Source organism: Melozone crissalis, unplaced genomic scaffold (assembly GCF_028551555.1).
Source record: "Melozone crissalis strain CALT ecotype California unplaced genomic scaffold, PUWL_Pcris_2 ptg000006l_1, whole genome shotgun sequence".
Lineage (NCBI taxonomy): Eukaryota > Metazoa > Chordata > Aves > Passeriformes > Passerellidae > Melozone > Melozone crissalis.
Genome location: NW_026535784.1, coordinates 29,652,710 through 29,674,431, shown reverse-complemented (window position 1 = coordinate 29,674,431; position 21,722 = coordinate 29,652,710). Strand labels below are relative to the sequence as shown.

At 36.8% G+C, this 21,722-nt stretch overlaps 1 protein-coding gene across 2 annotated transcripts in view; it reads right to left on the bottom strand.

The window, feature by feature from the left end:
- Positions 1-21,722, bottom strand: part of VEGFC (vascular endothelial growth factor C) — a 68,543-nt gene that overhangs the window by 8,794 nt on the left and 38,027 nt on the right. For both annotated transcript variants that reach the window (XM_054295637.1, XM_054295638.1), the window contains exons 2-3: positions 8,581-8,794; positions 6,420-6,610 (exon numbers count right to left, since the gene is read on the bottom strand). In XM_054295637.1, the coding sequence (XP_054151612.1) occupies positions 6,420-6,610; positions 8,581-8,794 (405 nt within the window). The remainder of the gene's footprint in view (positions 1-6,419; positions 6,611-8,580; positions 8,795-21,722) is intronic.

Below are 21,722 nucleotides of genomic sequence, written 5' to 3'. Positions count from 1 at the left end.
CAAATTAAGTAGGTTTTGCTATAAAACTCATGTCTCAATAATCTCCTGAAAAGCTAGGACAAATACACTAGGTCAAAGTCTTAAAAGCTGGTTTTTGATAGTCTTTAAGTGCACTGCTGCCTTTTATGTGCTCAGTCATTCTTCCAAATACATTTAAGAACATGTCTTCATCTTCTGGGGACTTTACTACCTTTAAAAATGGTCACTGGTTTTTTGTTCCAGTTCCACTTGATAAGATTGTATAAAAAACCTTATTTTTAGCTGAGTATTTGCAATGCTTTTTAAAAATCTGTAACTTTAGAGTATGTCATTTACGCAGCATGCAAATATAATCAGAATACTGGTGTTTTTAAATGCTTTAAAAAATAAAACACAGCATTTTGGGATGTATTCACCTGCTTAGAAAGCTGATTCTTAGAAGATATGTATGACTTGATGGGCAGAGTAAAGAGTACAAACTTAATTACAATATTACACATGCAAGGAGATTTTTTTTTTTCTGTTCTCTCATGACAGTATGACCTTGCTTTTCTGAAGCTGAAATAAAAACTTGCTGCAGAGAGAACGGATAAATCTTAGAGACTGAAATAAGCATGAGTCTGTGAATGGACCTAACTACAGCTGGAAAACAAGTGCATGTTCATCCTGTATTCTTGCAGTAGATCAATTTGCCATGCTGCAAAGCATAGCAGACTCCAGACCACTGGAGATGGCAGCACAGGACGACTGCTACATTTCCAAACCACCTAAAAGAGGTAGGTCCCTGCCCAACAGTCCAATTCAGCTTTAGGAGATCACTGAGAGAAATTTCACAAAAACAGCTGAGACACATCAATCATGGTAATGGAACTGGAAATGATGGTGAACATGAATTAATCTTAATTTACATTTATCCTTCCACTGTGAAAGGTATCATTTGGAGATGAATATTGCTAACAACTATTCCCATCACCACTTCAGTGGTGCAGTGAGAAAAAAGTCTAGTTAAACAACATAAAGGTAGACTAGTTTCCTTGACCTCCTCAAATTGCCCTCAGTTTGTTCAAATAAATTCTCTTAGTAGTAACATATTTTACCTCACCCAATAGCTACTACTGTTTATTCAGTGAAACTATTTAAGTGAATAAACTCAACAAGCACCAGTTTTGTCTGAACCTTCATCTAAGTAAAACATTTCGGATTATGTAAAACCTGGCCATGAACAATGCTTTATGGTTTTGATAACATCTACAATTTATTTTTTGCTCCCCTTCCTCATCCAACAGAACAATAAGCTCAACATCTGCTGTCACTATTGGGCATGTCTGGCAACATTTAACAACCAAACGTCAACACGTAGAAAGATATTTCTATGAAAAATGCCTCATAGCACCTATGTATGAGGCTGATTCTCAATTCCTTTTCTGGCACCACTGTTGGCTGTGGCTACTATTGCTGCTACCCACATGGCCCAAATGGGCAATTCTTCTTGGAGATCAAATGGCTTATATTTCTGTTTGATCCTCCATTCTCTAAAAGACTGGATATACTGCATTCTTAGAAGCCCAAATCTTCTCTTTCTTTCCAACTTCAAATTTTGATAAAAAACATACTAATTCACTCTAAAGGGAGAAACCATTTCCTTCAGGTACCAATCCCTAAAGACAGATACTCGGTACCAAAGACTACAATGAATGAGCTTTAGCCCCCAAAAGAACATAAGATCTGACAGCAGTAGGGATTAGAGAAGTCTTTCAAAAGTGGAGAGCATTTATTGCTCTGAAAGATGTTAGTAGTTATAATAAATAAAACAGCAATTCATGAGTATTGCTCCAGTCAGAGGCAAACAAAAGACAGAAACAGCCTCAACTGGCCCATGCTGTACTGTGCCTTTTTGCCACCAACACTGCATTTTCAAGAAACCAGTGGAAAGCATCAACAGAAGCAATAAGTGATTGTACAACTAAAGAATAATACATATATAACAAAAATAACAAATCAACCAAAATCAAAAAACCAAACAAACCCAAAACTCCCCCCCACACAATCACAAAGCCCTGTCCTCCTCCAGAAAAGCTGCTAATTGTAAACATAAATCAGTTACACATTGTTAATCTCAGAGTACAGCACATACTGACAGAAGCTCTGTGTAATTGAGGAACAATTGAAAGCCATTAATAATTAAATGCATTTAATAAGAAATTCAACACCTGCCATTCAGCCAGTCTAAGGCTGTTTTATCACAGAAAGCCAGATGGCCGGTCTTCCAGTTTTCACACCATTTCTAGGGTTTCGCTTCCAAGCACTGTCCACAACCTAGAACTTAACATAATTTTAAACTTGAAAGAAAAAAAGAAAAGAATCTAACAGAAGATGGGAATCTCTGAATGTGTTGAGAAAAAGCACTATCAGAGCTCCTGAAAAAGCCATTTTCCATATATTCCTTCTCACTGATCCTTAGAAACATAGAATGGTTTGGTTTGGAAAGGACCTTAGAGCTCATCTAATTAGAACCCCTCTGCCATGGGCAGGGACACCTTTCACTACACCTGGTTACTCAAAGCCCCAAAAGGCATAAAATTTTGATCCATGGCCTTGATGGCTTCTTCTTTACACCAGAAGGACTTCATAGTGTACTTACCAGAAAAACTGAGGCTTTTCATACAAAGCATTTCTTTGCTTCAGTGGCTAAATTAATTTATTCAGCACTATCATCATATGTGCCAATATCCATTGTGTCAGCACACATAAAATTATTAATATGTTCCCTGACTCCTAAAATATATCAAAACTGTTATTGTGTGGGAAGGCCATCACTCTAGATACTTTTCAAATACAGGATTTATGTATGTTTTTTTCCCAAGATTTACATTAACTACACCATGTTCTTCAATGGCCTGTGGTTTATTTTGGCAAGTTTCCCTTAAATTGATTGAGTCTAAGTTTCCATCACTTGTGATCTTTGCACTTTCTAAAGTGTCAGTAAGGCCAGCCAAATATCACCAGTGTAACACAGTACAATGTGTCTAGAGAGATTTTTAAACTAAGGACATAAGACTGATTTCAAAACTGAACATGTCTATATTGAAAAGAATGAAAATAAACTATTTGAGAAATGGCACATCATCATTACATTACTGTTGAACTTTCTTGGAAAACTATTTCAAGGCTTATGTGGGATATAACAACAGGTATTTTATATAATAAATTAATATTTGTTTAATATGCTTGGGTTCCTTATTCTATCTTTTTCTATTTTAATTCCTTTCTTTCCCCAGAAATATTAACAAAAAATATTTAGAACTTATGTATCTCCCACTATTAAAACTACCTATTATATCACTACAATAATTAATCTAACAGAAAAATGCATGGGAAAAGGTAGAAATTGTAATGTTGAAAACAACTGAATATTCTTGTGGCATATCTCTGAATTGTGAAAAAGAACACAAAATACATCCCAAACTGGGCAAACAATTTCAAGCTGTTAACTTGTTTCCTGTGAGAAAATCTCCTCTAAATCGAATTTTGATCTGCTTGGATAGATGTTTTCCCTGGAGGGACTATAACTGTAACTGTGAAACAAGATGATTTAGGACCTTTACAACAAGTGTTCTGAAAGAAGCCAAAAAAAGTCCATCCTGACAGCCAAGAGGGGGAATGGGATGAAACAACTCTTTGACATCAGCTCTCTGCTTCCCTTCAGCCTACAAGCATCTGTAGGTGGGGCATTAAAATGTGCTGCTGAGGGACAGGCTGTAACTGCACCAGGTACTTCCACAATCCTTGAAACCACTCTTGAATTATTTGTGCCATAGAAGCACAGAACAGCTGTTTGATAACAAATCAGTGAAAAAACCCAAACAACCACACCACAAAATGAAAATCCAACCAGTCACATTTCCCAGAGATCCTTACCAGCCAAGCCACCAGTTAAAAACTGAGCTACTGCAGGCAGGAAAGGACCTACTGCAGTTTGTGAATTAGCCTAGGGAGCCTTCAAATATTTTCACAGATCTTGTACTGTACTTTAATTAAGAAGTTGTCTTGTATCTCAATCCTGCTTGTATAAATATCCCTTAGCAACTACAGAAACAGGTTTTGGGAAAAAATTGTATTAAAAACATAGCAGAATACATTTCTACTTTTCTCTCAATAAAGTTAAGTAGCTAGAAAGGAGTAACCCAGCCTGAACTAGAAACTATTGACCTTGCTCTAGACCACTGCCACCAAGGCAGTCTGGGAACATCTGGTCCATTCTGCTGGAAATCAACTATTTGCTCCCTATAAAAATAATTTCTGTGTTTAGTTCTTTCATTTTTAATTAATTTTGATGAAAGCTGATATAATCTTTCTTTATATTTTAATGTCTGGAACCAATGCTAGAGCTTGCCCTCACAGTAAGAACTCCAGCTAAAAAATTAGTTTCCCATTAAGCACTTTTTCTGCAGGGTGAACAGTATGAAGTTACCTTATGGAGTTTATGCACAAAAAATAAAGCTAAAAATTGGTGAATTATGAGAAAACTATTTGTAGTCATTTCTTTCAGGAAATTAAGGAAACTGTGGTGAAAATAGGTGTGTAGGGTACCTGAATTCCATAGAAGGTCTTGAATCCAATACTTTTTTTCTTTCTAATTCTCATCTGATACTGGTTAAAGTGTGGTCATATAATTTTAAAAAATTTGAGATGGTGACAGATGAAGATATATAGCTATAGGTCTGTTCCTTTATTAAGGGTTCTTTTAAAACTGCATTCTGTCAAGGACCAGATAAAACTGGAAATCAGAAGCAAGACAGAAAACTCATAGATACATTTGCTCGCTTTTACAGAATAAGTAAGAAAACAAAACAGTGTTATTGCCTCTTCTTTCTAGTAAGACCTTTAACATTTTCCTTTTCAGAGTCTCTCAAATCTTTAACTACTCTACATCAAATCATCACCAATAACATCAAGAACTTCAAAAAGAAACTCAGTGCTAAACATTTTCTACTGGGTAAAAAATTACTTTGCTCAACAGATATGAACAGTAAGATGAAGAGAAAGATTTGATTTAGCCCAAACTGACAACACAGTGCTCAAAAACCAGGAAATCTGTGTTATGTGGAACAGCTCTCTCTGTGATTAGATAATTCTTTATTTTGGTAAGCTAAATTTTACCGATACATGGAAAGAAAAAAAAAAGTCCCACTTCTTGGGTTTTAAAATGAAATTTGTATTTGCATCTTTCAAGCAAGTGGAATTGAGAAAATGGCTTCTCCTAATAATGAGAAAAATGGTAAAGCTTGAACAACGTCAGTGTTGTAGTTGTCCTCATTTAAGCTATCTGAGCTACATTACTCCTGTGCAGTGTGGCTGTCTACCAGTAGCCTAAATTTAGGATTCAAAATTCTTGGAAAGATATACCATTTCAGACAGAGATTGGTGAGAAATGAGGGCAGAAAATGCACCCTACAAAACTAGTGGGTTTTGCTGTTTTCTTTACATTCCCTTTGTAAGGGGACGAAAAGAAAATTCCCCAATTCCCCCGAGAAAAGGCTCAGAGCACTAAGAAGTTTTTTTTATAAAGGAGTGACATTTCTAAGGGCTTCAATTTTATAACTGGCTATGCAGTTTTTGGTCTTCATTATAAATATGTACTGCATCTTCAGCTAGATGAATCCTCTTGAAAAACGAAGCAAGATTTACACTAAAAAGTGAAAAAGCCCACAACTAACAAAACCCCTACCCAATACTATAGTAAGAGGACAATACCCTAGGAAATTATTTTAAGTATGACTATTTTTACATGATTTTTGAGGAAAATGTTGAAAGATAATTGAGATAATTCCTGTATCTACTTAGAATAATGTAGAATATACTGTTTTAAAGGCAGGTCACAGGCTCAGTGCATGAACTCTGCACACTCCTACCTGATCCCTAATCCTGAACGTGAAGAACCAAACCTGCACATTCATTGGAAGAAGATGCATTACAACAAAATAAATAAATAGGTACATAATGCTAATATGTCTTAATATAGTAAAACACCCTTCCTAAAAGGCTTTATTTGAAACATACATCCTGTCTTCACACGTCCTGCAGCAGTCTACACTAATAAAATTACAGGCTAGTTTTCCATGGAGTGCTTGCCCCATAGAGGCATAAGGTAGATGGGAAAAAAGAAAAAGAAAGGATTAAGTTTCATGGATAATCTCAAAATTGAGAATTGGACATTTTTTCCCCTGAAAAATAAAAATATTTTGGCGACAAGAGCGTTAAACATGGTTTTTTCCCAGGTAGTAGTGTCTTCAGCTGTTTTTCCTGTGTATTTTGGAATCAACTATTTCCTTAGCAATAAGAAGGTTTAAATTATGCATGAACATAAACAGGTTTAAATTATGCATGAACATAAATGTATTTGCAAGGAGTACAACAGCTGTAAAAGTGTGGGAACTTACTGTCTTGCTGATGTAATTTGTGCTGATATTCATACACTGAAGTCCTTCACTATTGCAGCAACCTCCACATCTGTAGATGGACACACATGGGGGTTTAAAGAAGGTGTTTGTAGTTGCTCCAAACTCTTTTCCCACATCCACACACACTTCACGCGGCGTGCACTGAGTTTTCCTCCATTCAGTATCGATACCTGCCAAGTTACAGGGAATTTCATGTTATAAAGTAACTGTTCAAAACCAAAACTATCTTTCAGTACATCAGGATTCCTTACTAAACTTCAAAACCAGAATATGAAATTCTAGAGTCACAGCCTTTAGTCAGTGTAACACACATCTCTCTCTGCTACCTTCTAGCTGATTTTTCTCCTTCATAGGGACATGACATATCATCATGGAGCAGATGAAAAGTCACAGTGGAACTAAAAGAGAATCCAACAGGCAGGGGAGACCTTAAAGCACAGAATCATAGCCTGGCTTGTGTGGGAAAGGACCTTTAAATGTCACCTGCCACCTAGTTCAATCCTCTTGTAATGAGCAAAGAGATCTTCAGGCAGATCAGGTTGCTCAGAGCCCCACCCAAACCTGAATGACCTTGGATGTTTCCAGGGATGGGGCATCTACCACCCCACTGGGCAACCTGTTCCAGTAATTCACCATCCTTACAGTAAAACTTCTCTTCCCTTTATCTGGTGTGAATCTACTTTCTTTAGTTTAAAATTATCACCCTTGTCCTGTCACAACAGGACGTGCTAAAACACCTCTCCTCATCTTTCTTACAGACCCCCTTTAGGCTCTGGAAGGCTGCTGTAAGAACTCCTGGGAGTTTTCTCTTCTCCAGCCTGAGCAGCCCCAGCTCTCTCAGGCCATAGCAGAAGTGCTCCAGCACTGCAAACATCCTCGCAGCCCTCTTCTGGGCCTGCTCCAACAGCTCCACATCCTTCTTGTGCTGTCCCCTGAACTGGACACTGTGGGCACAGCGCTGCTGATGGGTCTCACTGGAGCAGAGGGAGGGGCAGAATCACCTCCCTCACAGTGCTGGCCAGCAGCTGAAGCTGCACGTGTCCTTTCTTCACCTGGGGCAAGTCTCATCTTGAGTAAACTCTGCACTGTAGCTCTGCACACTTCTGCAAAGTAATTCTAACCAGCCCCACACAGTACTTCACTTGGATATAAAATATTATAATTTTAAAATTTTATAGGCATAATGTGAAATTCATTTAAACACATGCTTAGTTTATTAACTAGAAGGGTATAATTTAAAGCAAAAGTATTTAGCAATTATGTACAGCATGTGATTTAATCTGATGGATGATTTTTGTGCCCAGATTACCCACATAAATTTGGGCAAAGACTTTGTATCATGTTATACAGCATTTTACTAAATATAATCTTACACTGAACAGCCCTGAGACTTACAGCTGTAACTTTATTCCCTTTTGGCACTAGATTTTGGTAAGCTATTCAACAAAAATGGAAATTTTGCCTTATGTGTACTTAAAACTCTCCATTAAGGTACATGATTTCCAATATCATGTCCAAAAATACACCTCCTGCCATAAATCCTTCTTTCTCTGCCTACAAGCACTGGCTTAAACTGTAAGTTAATATATTTTCATGCAAGCTATCTGAAACACTGAAAGGTATTCAAACACATTGGTTTGAAAACTGTTTTGCCTGTTTTAGCACAACATCATTACAACTATCCTCTTGTAACATGAAAAAGTTAAAAGTGGATTATTTGGTGTTCCAAAGTCATAATGCATAAAGAGAAGAAAGCACTACCAGCTGTGATGCAATTGCAGAAAATGAGAAGAAACAGTTCAATGAGCCTAACTCTTAGCATCCTCTTTGATTTCTGCAAAATTGTTACAGCCTCTATGAAGTAGGATTCCTTATACTTTAAGACAAGCACTTCACTTTCTCTACTGAGCCAAGAAAGCACTTTTATACGATGGACATACCTAAAATATGTCTTCATTGATTTGTTTCATTATGAAAGGCTTACTATCAAAGATTTTCTACTATAGAAAACACATCCTATCAAATTGCTGAGATTGGTTTACTGACAATGCTTAGCTTTTAAAGCGTTTTTGACACAATTGAAAAGCCTTCAGAATTTCATTTTTTGTGCGTTGGAATGCGGATTGCGTCCTGTACTTACTTTTCAGGATCTCTGCATTATAGTGCGCTGCAGCAAATTTCAGGGAATCATCTGATCTTGTGTCAAAGCTGGCGTGCTCCCTGTTGTGTTGCCAACCTCCTCTCCTCAACTGACATTTGAATATTTTCCAGTATTCCGGGTAAAGCACTGTCATGAGTTCATCCACACTGGACACAGACCGCAATTGCTCTTCCAGGTCTTTGCTTCCATGAGCCTGCCAAAGTAACATGCAGGATTAATTACTTTCTCTGGTACACAAGGTTTGCTGGAAACTATCCTGAAAAGCAAGTCATGCATTGTAAAATAAAGGGGTCATCATCATAAAAACTGCTTCTGTCGGTCAATGCCAACATTACTATTTGACAAACAATGAAATGTTTTGCTTCTTCCACCACTTCTTTATGACTCTTGTAGTTCAAAATATCTGTGTGAGAAAGGAGCCTACACAATTAAGCCTACACAAACACAGTTTGCAGATGATATATATATATATATTTTTAAAAAGCATTTTTATCCTGGAAAGGTAAGTTTTTGTGATGAAATTTTGAATGCTTGAACCCCCAAATACTTAAATGATGTTCAGATTGCTTAATATCATATACTCCTGAAGTAACACTAATTATTTACCATTTAATCTCTTAGTCCCAGAAAACAGAAATGCCCAGAACTGCAAAACCAGTTAAATCAAACCCAAAAAAACAAACAAAACACTAAACAAAGAAACTAAATCATGTTATTTAGTAGCATTCTAGGAAAAATCTTAATAAACAAATTATATTATAAAGCATGACTTCCTAAATCAATAGGACATGAGGATTTAGGTACCTTGAAGACTGCAAACCTCACACTCCCTTGCTGTTTCAGGAGTAACCTTAAATCCTGTAATCCTGCTTTGTTACTCTCTGGCCTTTACACAAACTCATTGCAACTGCAGTTTTCTGAATGACTGAGATTTACATTCTATTTTATCGCTTATCAGGAAGATTCCTCTGTTCCTGTCAGATGAAGCACACTGCATCAAAAGACTGGTGTTTATCCCCTGCTCATTTCTCATCCATGGATTGCTGACTTCTCAAAGGGAAGGGCAGTATGGAGAAAGAGGAGTACTGAAGAACCTTTAGCCACCTTCTCAGCCTACATGGCCCTTAGATGGCAGTATGAGACACAAAATACAGAGGTACACACTAGTAACAAAATCTGTCAACTGGCTGGAGACTCTCTACAGTTTACTATAAAATTGTTGCTCTACTCCAAAAACCTTTAAGAGTGTAAAACGTCTAAATGCAGAAATGCGAAGCTAAATGAACAGATATTTACAATTTCTTATCTGACTCTTCCACTAACAAAAAAATAAACTCTTTCAGTTCAATGATTTTGAACATTACATGAGTAAAACAGGTAGTTTAGAACTAGCCCAGCTGAATCAAAACTGCTCCTTGTCTCACGGACAACTGCAAGGGTATAAAATGGCACGTGTGATTTCATCTAGCCCCTTATCTGGTGTCAAACATAGCAGAAACACAACACGATAAGGCAAATTCACAGAGCTCATTTCTGTAAACACAGCTATATACAGAGCTGTGAAGAGGACGAGGCACTGGACCAGGTCACCCGGAGAAGCTGTAGATGTCCAATCCTTGGAGCTGTTCAAGGGCAGGCTGGATGTAACTCTGAGCAACCTGGTGTAGTGAAAGATGTACCTGCCCATGGTGGGGGGCCAAAAGTTAGATGATCTTTAAGGTCCCTTCCAACTCCAGCCATTCTGTGATTCTATTATTCCAATACCAATTATAAATTCGTTTAATTTGACAAAGTGTTATGAAGTTAAAAAAATGCTTTCACTTAAGCCTCACTAACCACAGTGTCCTTGCAGATGACTGTCCTGGGAGGTTTCAACAATCAAGACATTGTCTCAGAAATGTGCCCATACAGGCCTTCATCTCTTTCCTGGTCACCATAGGAAGGGCCATTCCTGACCCAAGACATGAATCAAACAGATTCTGAGAGCTTTGACTTCAAATTTAATGGTAACACAGAGAATTTCACTCCCCACCACCCCTGCTCTCCTTGCAGGATGCCACTCAGGGTCTCAATCAGTGGGTCACAGACAAAAATCCAAGCTTAACAAGCAACTAATTTGGCAACTCGCTGCTTGCGCCTCCTGAGAGGTGAGGAGTGCAGGGTTTGAGCAGCCTCACTCCTGCCAAACTGTTTCCTGAGGGTGCTGCAGCACATGGCCCTTGAGTAATGGGAAGCAAGTTGCTGCACCAGCACAATGCCAGCGTTGCAGATGTGTGTCTGCCACGTGATGGGAATAGGCATGGCACAGCGTGTATATCCTGTCACAAGGCTGGGAGCCAGGCTATTATGTAAAAGGCAGAGGAATAAAACCTGTGGTTAGCCATCCAGCAGCTGATCCTAGGAAGTCCTAGCAGATCATGGGGGAACATGGAAAGAGAATTCAACCAAAGCTTTGCCACCTTTGATGAATCCTTGAGCCTGCACAGCCCACAGCAGACAAAACACCACATTGGCTGCTGATGTTGCAGATATTCAGAGTGCAGCCTAAAGCATCAGGAAAATAAGTAATGAAACTCAGTATTACTTTGTTGATAAAAAGTCAAGCATGAAGCAGGAAAGTGAAATTATTAGAAATAATGCATGCTGACTAATTCCTCTTTGGTCAGGCAATCAAGTTGTGTCTTTTCATCTGGACACAAAATTTTTTGTACCTATTTTAAATATGTACGAATAAAACTCAAAATATGAAGAAATTCATGGCTTTAATTAAGCATTGTATCAAATATAATAAAATTTATTTTACCCTGGATATTCCACAGGCCATAGTGCCATGTGCCTACAACTTGAGACAAGACAGTCCTGGTTGTGTGTATAGATTAAGGAAGGAGAGGCTGGAGAGCAGCACTCTGGAAAAGGACCTGGATGTCCTGGTTGATGTCAAGTTGAGTTGGCAGTGCCCTGGCAGGACAACCCTGTCCTGGGAATATCAGGCAATGCATCACCAGCTGGGCAAGGGAGGGGATTGTCCTGCTCTGCACCAGGGCAGTGTCACCTTGAATATTGTGTGCAGTTTGGGGTGCCTCAATATTTAAAAAAAAAAAAAAATCAAATTATTAGAGAGCATCCAAAGGAGGGTCACAAGTCTGGTGAAGGGTCTGAAGTTATTGAGAACACTTGGTTTGTTCAGTCTAAAGGAGACTGAGGGGAGACATCATTGTGGTCTTCAACATCCTCTCGAGGGGAAGCAGAGGGGCAGACATTGATCTCATCACAAAACCAGTGACAGGATTTGAGGAAATGGCATGAAGCTGAGTTGGGGGAGGTTTAGTTTGGATCTCAGGGAAAGCTTCTTCACCCAGAGAGTACTTGGGCACTGGAACAGACTGCCCAGGGAAGGGGTCACAGCACTAAGCCTGTCAGAATTCAAGGAGTGTCTGGACAATGCTCTCAGGTACATGGCGCGACTCTTGGGGCTGCTGTGTGCAGAGCCAGGAGCTGTACTTCAATGATCCTGATGGGTCCCTTCCAGCTCAGCTCATTCTATGATTCTCTGGGTACTCCCTTAATATAAACAAAAAGGAAAACAATTTCTGGAGCAGATATATAAAATTACTTTTTAAAAATTATCATTATTGTATCTGAAATATTTTCTGCTTGGCTTAATTTGCTCGTAAAGATGGCTTCAATTCAAATTTATACTATGGAAAAACAATCTGCTCACCAGAAGACTTTTGTTCTCTCCCTTCTTCCAAGTCAGAAAAAAAGGAGAAGGAAACTCATATATATACACTGCATCTAGTGCCCAGAATTAGGGAAGGAAAAAAACCCCTATTAAAAAAACACACAAACAAACAAAAACAAAACAAAAACAACAGCAACAAAAAACCAACAAAAAAACCCCCCTTGAAATGTTGCTTTTTCAATATGCTTACAGTGTTACCTTGAGATACAGATCAACAATCTCTTCCTATATATCTATGTATTTTTTAGCTGCAGCAAATTACTCTCACATTACTCTCATCTGTGGAAAACTGTTTAGAGGAACATATGTTTAAGGAACTTGTGACTTAGTTTTGTAGAACAGCCAAGCATCTTGTTGACATGAACATCAAATGAAATCTTAAGTTCTGGATGATTACAAGAGTGTGTCCTACACACAGGATAAGCATCAGATCATTAAGGATTGTTAGAGTTTCCTACTTTTTAAGGGAAGAATGAATCTGCTTCTGTAAATATAATAGTGGTCTGGAAAGATTTTGATTTTGTGCAAATTTTGGTAATTTGACAAAAATATACTGTCTTGGTCCATATCTTTTATTCTTTGCTCTTTTTATATTGTGCATTGGCTTGTAGTGTGGGACACTGGATTTCCATTGCAAAACAATTTTGAGACTTAAACACATTTAGAATATATGACGACACAAAGAAAGTTACATCAACAAAAATGTACTAGAGATTAGAGGAGCTCTCATTTTTCATTCTTCTTATGCAAGTGCAGATTAGTGAAGTTCAGAAAGAAATATGGCTTGTAGCAGCACTTACTGCCACCAAGCTAGTTATTCCCAAATGTGAAGTTGAAAGGGAGGGAAAAAAAAAGTAATAGAATATTAGCACAGGTTGTAATAAGAGAGATTCTATGACTTTTAGGACTAAAGAATACTTTTTGATAAATTTAAACAGACAGATGCTTTTCATATAATTACAGAGCGCTCCTGATGAAATTGTGGACCAACTGCTTAATGTTTTACTAGCAGGAAATAGAGCCAAGAGTGATTGCACAGGAAGGAGTTTTCTCTATCTCATGCTTTTCTATATTGTTGGCATTTTCAAGTCAGTTAAGGAATTGGGGTTTGGACTTTTTTTTTAACCACCACCACTCCCTTCATAAGTGTTTATCCTCTCTGGTTGACCTTTCTACTATTTTTTTGTAATTTTTAGCTATTATCAGTGTTGTCCTGCACGAACATCTGAAAATGCTAGAAGGTGTATTCTAGAGACAGACACTGATTTAACCTTTGACTAGCCAAACACTACAAGATGATAGGCGCTATTAAGCAAAATAACAACCTAAAAATACAAGCGTGAATGGAGAACACAATAAAGATACACTTCTCCATTTCAATAATTTCACATTTCTATAAGGAACCGGGGAAGTGACAAATACATATAAATAAAGGTGCAAAGCTTGATGACAAGTGCTCTTGCTATTATTTAACTTCAGAATATTTAATTCTATCAAAGTATGTTTTTCACAACATGGCTTTCCATTACATGGTATGCCCAGTTTTTCATAAAATTACGGCTTGCAAGGGAAAGGGCAGGACACCAAATAGGCTCTATATTCATTAACAAAGTCAAATGTATAACAGATTTTCCATCCATTACATTACTTATCTTTCATATGTCCCCAGTGCTTGCCTCTATTATTAATAACAAAGGTCAGAACACTTAATATTTGGCAGCACGCTTGACACATAATTGATGGTGCAATATGCTATAATGATACCTTATGTATCTGTCCTGACTACAGCTGTCAGCTCATTTCATTTTCAAGGATTTTGTGGACAATTCTGAAGAGGAAAATGCTGTCTATAAACCCCTCTGTTTTAAGATGCTTATATTCTGTATTTATTGATTGACTGAAATGGGTTAAAATCAAGTACTTAAATCTGAATGTTGAAATTACTGGTAAGCAAATGGAAATATTACAGAAGTATTTATAAGTACTTCACTTGCATAATAATTTATTGCAATTTTCATGTATTTCAATGTTAGTATTTTTAGAAGTTGATGCCAATAAAAAAAAGAAAATATTTTAATTAAAAATTGTAAGTATAGTTAAGGATTAAATTCAACTTTTATGCCCACTTCGATGGTCTTACTAGAAAAGCCCTGATTTCAATCTCCCATGCACTCATTTGTCACCAGCAAACTTGGATGACTGTAGTTGAGAACTTTTAAGTTACCATTCAATACAGTAACAAAACAGAGCCTTACAGAAGCCAAACAGTAACAGTGAACATAAATTTTATTTCACATCATTTCAAATAGATGTGATGTGATATAAGTAGAAATAAGTAGAAAGACCACTGCAGTTAATATGAACTAAATCAAAACATCATGACAACAGCAGAGAGATTAGAATCAGTCTCTGCTCCAAAGAGCTTACAAAGCACATCAGACAAACATAAAAAGTAAGAATCAAAGAACAAAACAAATAAATAAACAAATCAGTCTGAACTATATTTTGCTTTAAGTGACTTCTATTCACTGTGACATTTTAAATACTAAGAAAAACATCAGGACAAGAAAACAAAAAAATGGGAGGAGTGAGGAATGTACAAACTTGATAGGCAAGGAAAAATAAATGAGTTTGGGAAGAAATTCAGAAGAATTTGTTAAGAAGGAAGAAAAAGACATTGGCTATAAAGATAAACTTAAGACTAGAGAAGTGTCACTTCTATATTATATATAATGTATTTTTTCTCTTGTTTTGACCATTTTTTGAGAGGAATATCATAAACTGCTAGAAAATCATCCTAGGTTTATACTACTTAATATTGCTCCTCCAGTTCATAAGTACAAGTATTTAGGCTAAGGTAATCAGTAATGCAAAATTTCCATGTTAAGGGAAATTAAATTTTATGCGTGTCAGCATTTTTATGGCAATATTTTATTTAGATATTCTTAGGCAATGCTGGAACAATACCTAAGTTTATAGATTTGCATAAGGGTACTTACATTAAGTCCTTTAGCCAAGCATTTAGCTGTTGCTGAGGTTCTGAAACATGCTTCTTGGCTGGTACTTATTCTTCAAGTACCTGCATTCCTCAGTGGTTCTCAACCTTCACTAAAAAAAATGCAGGTACTTTCATATATTCAATGGGAATTACTTATGACAATACCCTTTTTTAAATCTGAGTTCCCTGGGATGCAGAGAGAAAAGAAAAAAAAAATCTAGTTATTTTCTAGAGCAGCACTGTAGGCTGCTGCCTGACTGCTTCAGAAACTCATTTTGGACAGCTTGTTCTCACAGGTTTCTACAGACTTGGGCAATCAATACCATTCCTGACTATAACAGAGAGCAGTTTTCAGAACAAGGATTTGTGGCACCTTAGCTAGACTCCTATTTTGGAAGAAATTTCACAACTAGATTATAGTAACAGGAAAGGTTGTGTTCTCACACACTTCAGCCTGATCTTTCAAAAAAGATCAAAGGCTGCAAACATGTGGGATAACCCTTTGCTGTCTAAGTGCAGCTTCATCTGCATTGTTTAATTGATTCTAAGGCTTGTACTGAAGCTTCCAGCTAGCATTACAGACAGATTTGGAATCAATAAGGATTTGGATTATTGCTGCTGAAAGGCTTACATCTGATTAAACCTTGGCGACATCAGGCAGTGCAATCAGTACCAGATGAGATTTGTGCATTATTCTCTTGGTCACCAGCAGCTCCAGTGACCAGTGGTGACAAATGTGTGCAGCACCATGCACGACCAGAAGAAAGGGGAAGCTCTTTGTAAGTAAAAAACATTTGTAAAGTGAAAACAGAGGACAACACTGTGATGACTGCTGGGACATCAAGGCGATGAACAGGCACAGACCCCTGCCAGGAAGGACATAGCTAACAGAATGAGAATGCCAGCACTCTTTGCAATGCACGCTCTGCAACCCAGCCAGGTTCTGGTGCTGACTGCGTGCGCTGCCTCTACAAGACATCTGGGTGGCCGTCACCTGGCAGCTCTGCAGAATCTGACACGCTATAAAACAAAATGTTCATTTTGAATGCTTTTAAGCAACTTTTAACTAACATTGAGAGAAGCAAAGCACACAATTCTGAAAAGAAAAACTTGCACTCCTGCTAGAAACCTTCCTCATTAAAATACCTTACTCTCTCAGAAAAATATAAAATCCCAGTTAAGCTTTTTTTTTTTAATATGGTTTGAATATTGTTGTTTTTTCAAAATACCCTGTAACCTTGTTTTCCTTTCAGCAGTCACATGTATTCCATCAAAATCAGTACAACAGAAAAAACTATCAGGCCATTCAAAGAAGGTTGCTTATTCCCAGTCTTTGCTTAGCTTTCACTGGCATTGCTTTTATTAACAACTATCATTAGCTTTGTTAAAAAACCCAAATATAGAGTCTTTTTTGAAGAAAATTATTAACATGCTAGCACTGCAATGAGCTGCAATCCTGAGCAAGTGTAACACTGGCAGTGAGAATTAAAATCTTTCTCAGTATCAAATGAAGGGTTACTAAGTGGAGAGGTAAGGGGTAAATTCATTTTAAATGAATTTAAATTAATTTTAATTTGAATGCCAGCACATTCTGAGACACTGTCTGAGCACAGTACCTGCTCTACATGAACACATCCCAGATACCAATTAGTGAGTGAGTAGGAGCTCTGGCTGTGTATCAAGGGATTGGCTTCAAGAAGGCAGTGGGTAGTTTTTACATCATGTTTTCTATTCTGCAGGACAATCATTCATAAATGACGGTTTCACTAAGGGCAGGAATAATAAATTGCACATTCGTAATAACATATCTGAGTTATGCTGAACACATAGGTTCTCACTGTGATGAGACTATTTAGTTTATAATTCAACACCTTTGCTTATTCTTGAATTTTTGAAAATGCAGTCATTTGTAGGAAGGAAATATTACATGAATGCACCATGTCTTATTGTTGAATAATTTCTCTCACTACTAAGTAACTCGCCTTTTCACCAAGTTTTTAAAATCACTATTTGAAACACTGAGAAAATATAATTAATCCATGGTCTAAATATTTAGCAACAGGTCACAGAAATTTCTTGAATTAGTTATACTTTTAAAATGGTTCATATAACAAATAATTTCACAGGCCATGAAACTACATCATTGAATTTCAAAGACAAACTTGAACTTTATTCCTAAACAAATGTCTTAATCTAAAAAGACCATGATTTCTGTTTTGTTAAACAAATCTTGCACAGTTTACAGATCTGTACAGAAATATTAATTACAAGACCACCTACTTTGTCACTATTAAAAAAAAAAATCCAGCCATAAACACAACACACTACTTAAAATTCAAAAATAACTAAAGAAAAGTGAGCAAGTAATAACACAATAATTCTATTTAAAAAATCTTAGTTTTTGTATCTATGAAAGAGGAAACAAATAAAGGGGCTCAGAAACCTGTGCATTTTATTTCATTTTAGGGTTTCTAAGTATATGTCATTAAAATTATATTATTATTGGCTTATGCTATTTAGCATCGTGTTTTTTCAGTTAATTTGACACAAGCCTATTTAATAAGCCAAAGTAACACACCAGACTAACATAGCAGGCAGGTTTTGGAAATGAAGCTATTAAATTGTGAGATTTCATTAATAAAAAAAGTACCAGAAGAAGCTTTTATTTTTTTATCAAGCTATTACTTAAATATTTTATGTAAAGGAGCTCTGCTAATCCAGGCAAAAAGAAACAGATAATCTGAATTTTTTTAGCCTGAGTAGTTACACAATTCAGAGGACGAGCTACCCACAACCTACTTGTGCCTAACCTGATAATTTGTGTTGGAAATTTGTTCTACTCTGAATTCTGTGTGAAATATCCTTTGGACCACAACTTGACATCTGTAACAGATAAGTTATGCAGAGACAAACCCATTTATTTAGATATTGAGCCTGTAATACTTTTCTTTTCCTTTTTGCTTTGCCTGATTGGCAAACTTCATTGCAAACTACATTATAGAAAATCAGTAGTTCTGTGGAGCTGGCACACCTGTTCAGAATAATGGGGAAGAAAAAATAAAAATAAGAAACAACAAGGGCTTTGATCACAAGAAGAGAAATCATGCTTTTGTACCACTAAAGGAGAAAGCTTACTGTACCATGTAAAACCTGACAGGTATTAAGAGATTTGCCAGCAAGGCATGAGAGACAGGGATAGGCAAATGAAACCCTGAGAATGGCAAATCCAAGAATTAAATTGAAACTTGGTCACAATTCCCTTTCATGCAACTAAATCAGAAGAAATGTATGTTGCCTATTATTTTTGGCTTAAATTATTCTGAATAGCGTATTGTACAGCAATGTTACTTAAAAAGGATCAGGGAACATCAGCAGTATTAAAACAGATCCTAATTTACACTGACAGGACATAGAGTAATCCAATGCTGAACACAGTATGTTATCAGAAGAGTTTTTGAATGAGGCTTGACTCCAGAATGAAGTTATTGCAAGAAGTATGCCCTGAGGACTCAACTTCCATTGAATGGCAAGACATATAACCCCTGATGGAAGATACAATATTGCATCTTGTAATCCATCATAATTGCCATTAGCTGAAACTTGTCCTATACCACCTTGTTGAGCTGCCTCCATTCAGGCCCAGAAACTAATGAAAAATAGATTAATATGGAACATATATATTAAAAGGAGGCATACAGAGAGCAGGAGAAAGGGAGAAAGAGGCTCTAGTTATTCCAGGTCTCTGGAAAGATGTAAGGAAGGTGTTTAAAATTAGGCTATGCATAGGCGTAAGCCCTACTGTTATACTGAAATATTTACTAAGGTTAATCTTTTTATCTGCTCTTTGAAGTAAATAATTTTTTTAATTTAAAAGAATGGGTTTGGTCATTGCATTTTGTAGTTACTCGGTCACAGACTCTTGAACAGAAGAACTTTAGGTAAAGAAACCCAGTCAGATTTGTGACATGAAAACAGGAACAGGAGAAGAGGTAAGGGAGTAAAAGTGTGTTGGTACTATGACTGTGTAACACCCATCTCCAGCTTGGAGCACCCTGAGATTTTATTTTTCAGCAGGAAAGGTGCACATCTTGAGTTGACAGATTCTGATACAAAAAGCAGGAAAAAAAAACCAACAAAAGGCTCTCAACTTTGTGAAAACAAAATAGATCCTATAATTTTCATTATCTTCAAAATTAAAGGTTCTAGAGGTTTTCTTAGATTTTAGCAGGAGAAAGCGTCAAAGCAGGAGAACTTATGCAGAGAGAAATTTCAAATTCTCCAGCACTCCTGGCGGCCTTTCAGGAATTGCTTCTCAAAGCATATGAAACTACTTCCTAAAGACAATCTGGAGAGATTACTTATAATGGTTTTCATATAAAACCATGATGGAATTATGTGCACACAAAAATAATGCAGTAGAAGAATTCCTTTGACTTTTTTCCCCAATAGCTTATGGCATGTACCACAAAGCATACACATGTATTTATAGGATTGCAGTCCTGGACACTGGAATTTTGGACACACACTTAGTAATACCAGGAGCCCATTGTAGTCACTGAGGTCACCATTTACAGGAGCAGACCATGAAACAATTTCTGTTTGTTCTTGTATGTTTCTAACATTTCTTTTACTGGGAACTGCAATTTCCTCAATGCTTTAAGAACAGCTCTTTTCAAACAAAGTAGATTCAGACACAAGGAACACATGTCTCATTAGAGTAACTGGCAGTGAGAATGACATTTCTGAATTAAATTTTGCTTCAAAAGAAAGTGTTTTGTTGATTTTCAAATTTATTTGAACTAGGATCCCAAAAAAAGGGAAAAATGTAAATGGATGAATTTTAAGAACATTTTGTTTCATACTGAAATAGTTCTAAAATGATTTGGAGAGCAATTATAATTTTAACTTTATAAACATGTATGGCAGATGCTATTAGATATTTTTATTAATTTAACTAGAGGATATTTCTGATACCTCCCACAATAATCTCCCATGCTCTTTTACATTTAAGAGAAGTCAAATAGCTGCCTTCCAATTATAAGTGTCAAAACTTGAACAGTATCTATTAAATTCCCGTTTTTCCTGAGAAGGAAAGGAACTAAGAACACAGAACTTGCTGTTTCAAAAGACTTAGATTACAGAAGTGTTGCCTTAATATGTCTCTTTGCAATTATTTGCATTCATCATTTGGATCCATTAGAACTTAAACTATGGCATAATTGTATTTCTTTTTTGAGCTGCCATTAAAATTGACTGTGCCTTTAAACAAATGTGCCCAGATGCTCTGGGTACAGCAGCTAATCACAGGCACAAAGGCCCAGTCAAGGTCAGGCTGCAACTTTGTCTCTAATTGCCCGGTTATACATTCCTTGTTCACGCAAATCTTCTACTGACTTCAATGGGATTTTTGTTTAGTGAGGATTACAGGATTCAGCCTCCTAGCTTAACTACTGCATCCATACATCGCTGTAATATGCTTCAGTCCCTACAGTTACAGTATCTGTAGTTTTACCAGCCCTAAATATCATGTTGAGCTTTTTAAGACTTCTACAGTTCCAAAGCCCTAAAATGCAGTTTCTGTTTTTAATCCTTTTCTTTTTTTGGCTCTTCCACAGTCACCACTATTGGACTTTAAATAATAGTTACCTGGAAGCCCATCTTTGTCTTACTGCTGCTATAATTTTCATTTAAAACATTCTAATTTGCTTTATAAACCTACTGACATAACTACTGTATCAGCCATTCTGCTAAAACATAAAGACAGCATGTTTCCTACTCAGTTACATTTCAGGTCCTTATTAAAGCAATCTGGCGCTTTTTTCATGATCTTACCAGCGCCTGTAATAGCTTTTGTTGACTTCTCTAAACATTTTTGCTTGCCACAACATGTTTGTATTATTAATTTCCAATTCCATTTTTTTTACATGTTTACATCAGGTTGCTTTGCAGTCTTCCCAGTTTACTCCACAACATATGTCCATGAAACATTTTTCCATCATTATACAAACACTACAATCTAGACAAAGTGCATGCCATAATTTTTTATCAGACCAGCTGTACAACTGAAAGACAAGGGTGTTTCTATGTTGTCAGTTCAGGCCTGTTGGTCTCTTCCTCATCCAAACTGAACACATGAGGAAACCCAGATACAGCTGACAAGACAGTTCACTCCAGTGCCTGATTCTAACAGCACAAAAAAAACCACCGTGAGCTTGTCCCCAGAACATCCCAGCTGCTCTAGCTAGAAAAAACCCTTTTTGTCACCTCCTGGAGCATGCAACCTGCAGTATCACACTACACAAAGATCTTTCCAAGGGGCTGAAGCACATACTTTGACAAGTTAAAATCAAAAATACACTCAAAACCCCAAAAAACCCCAAG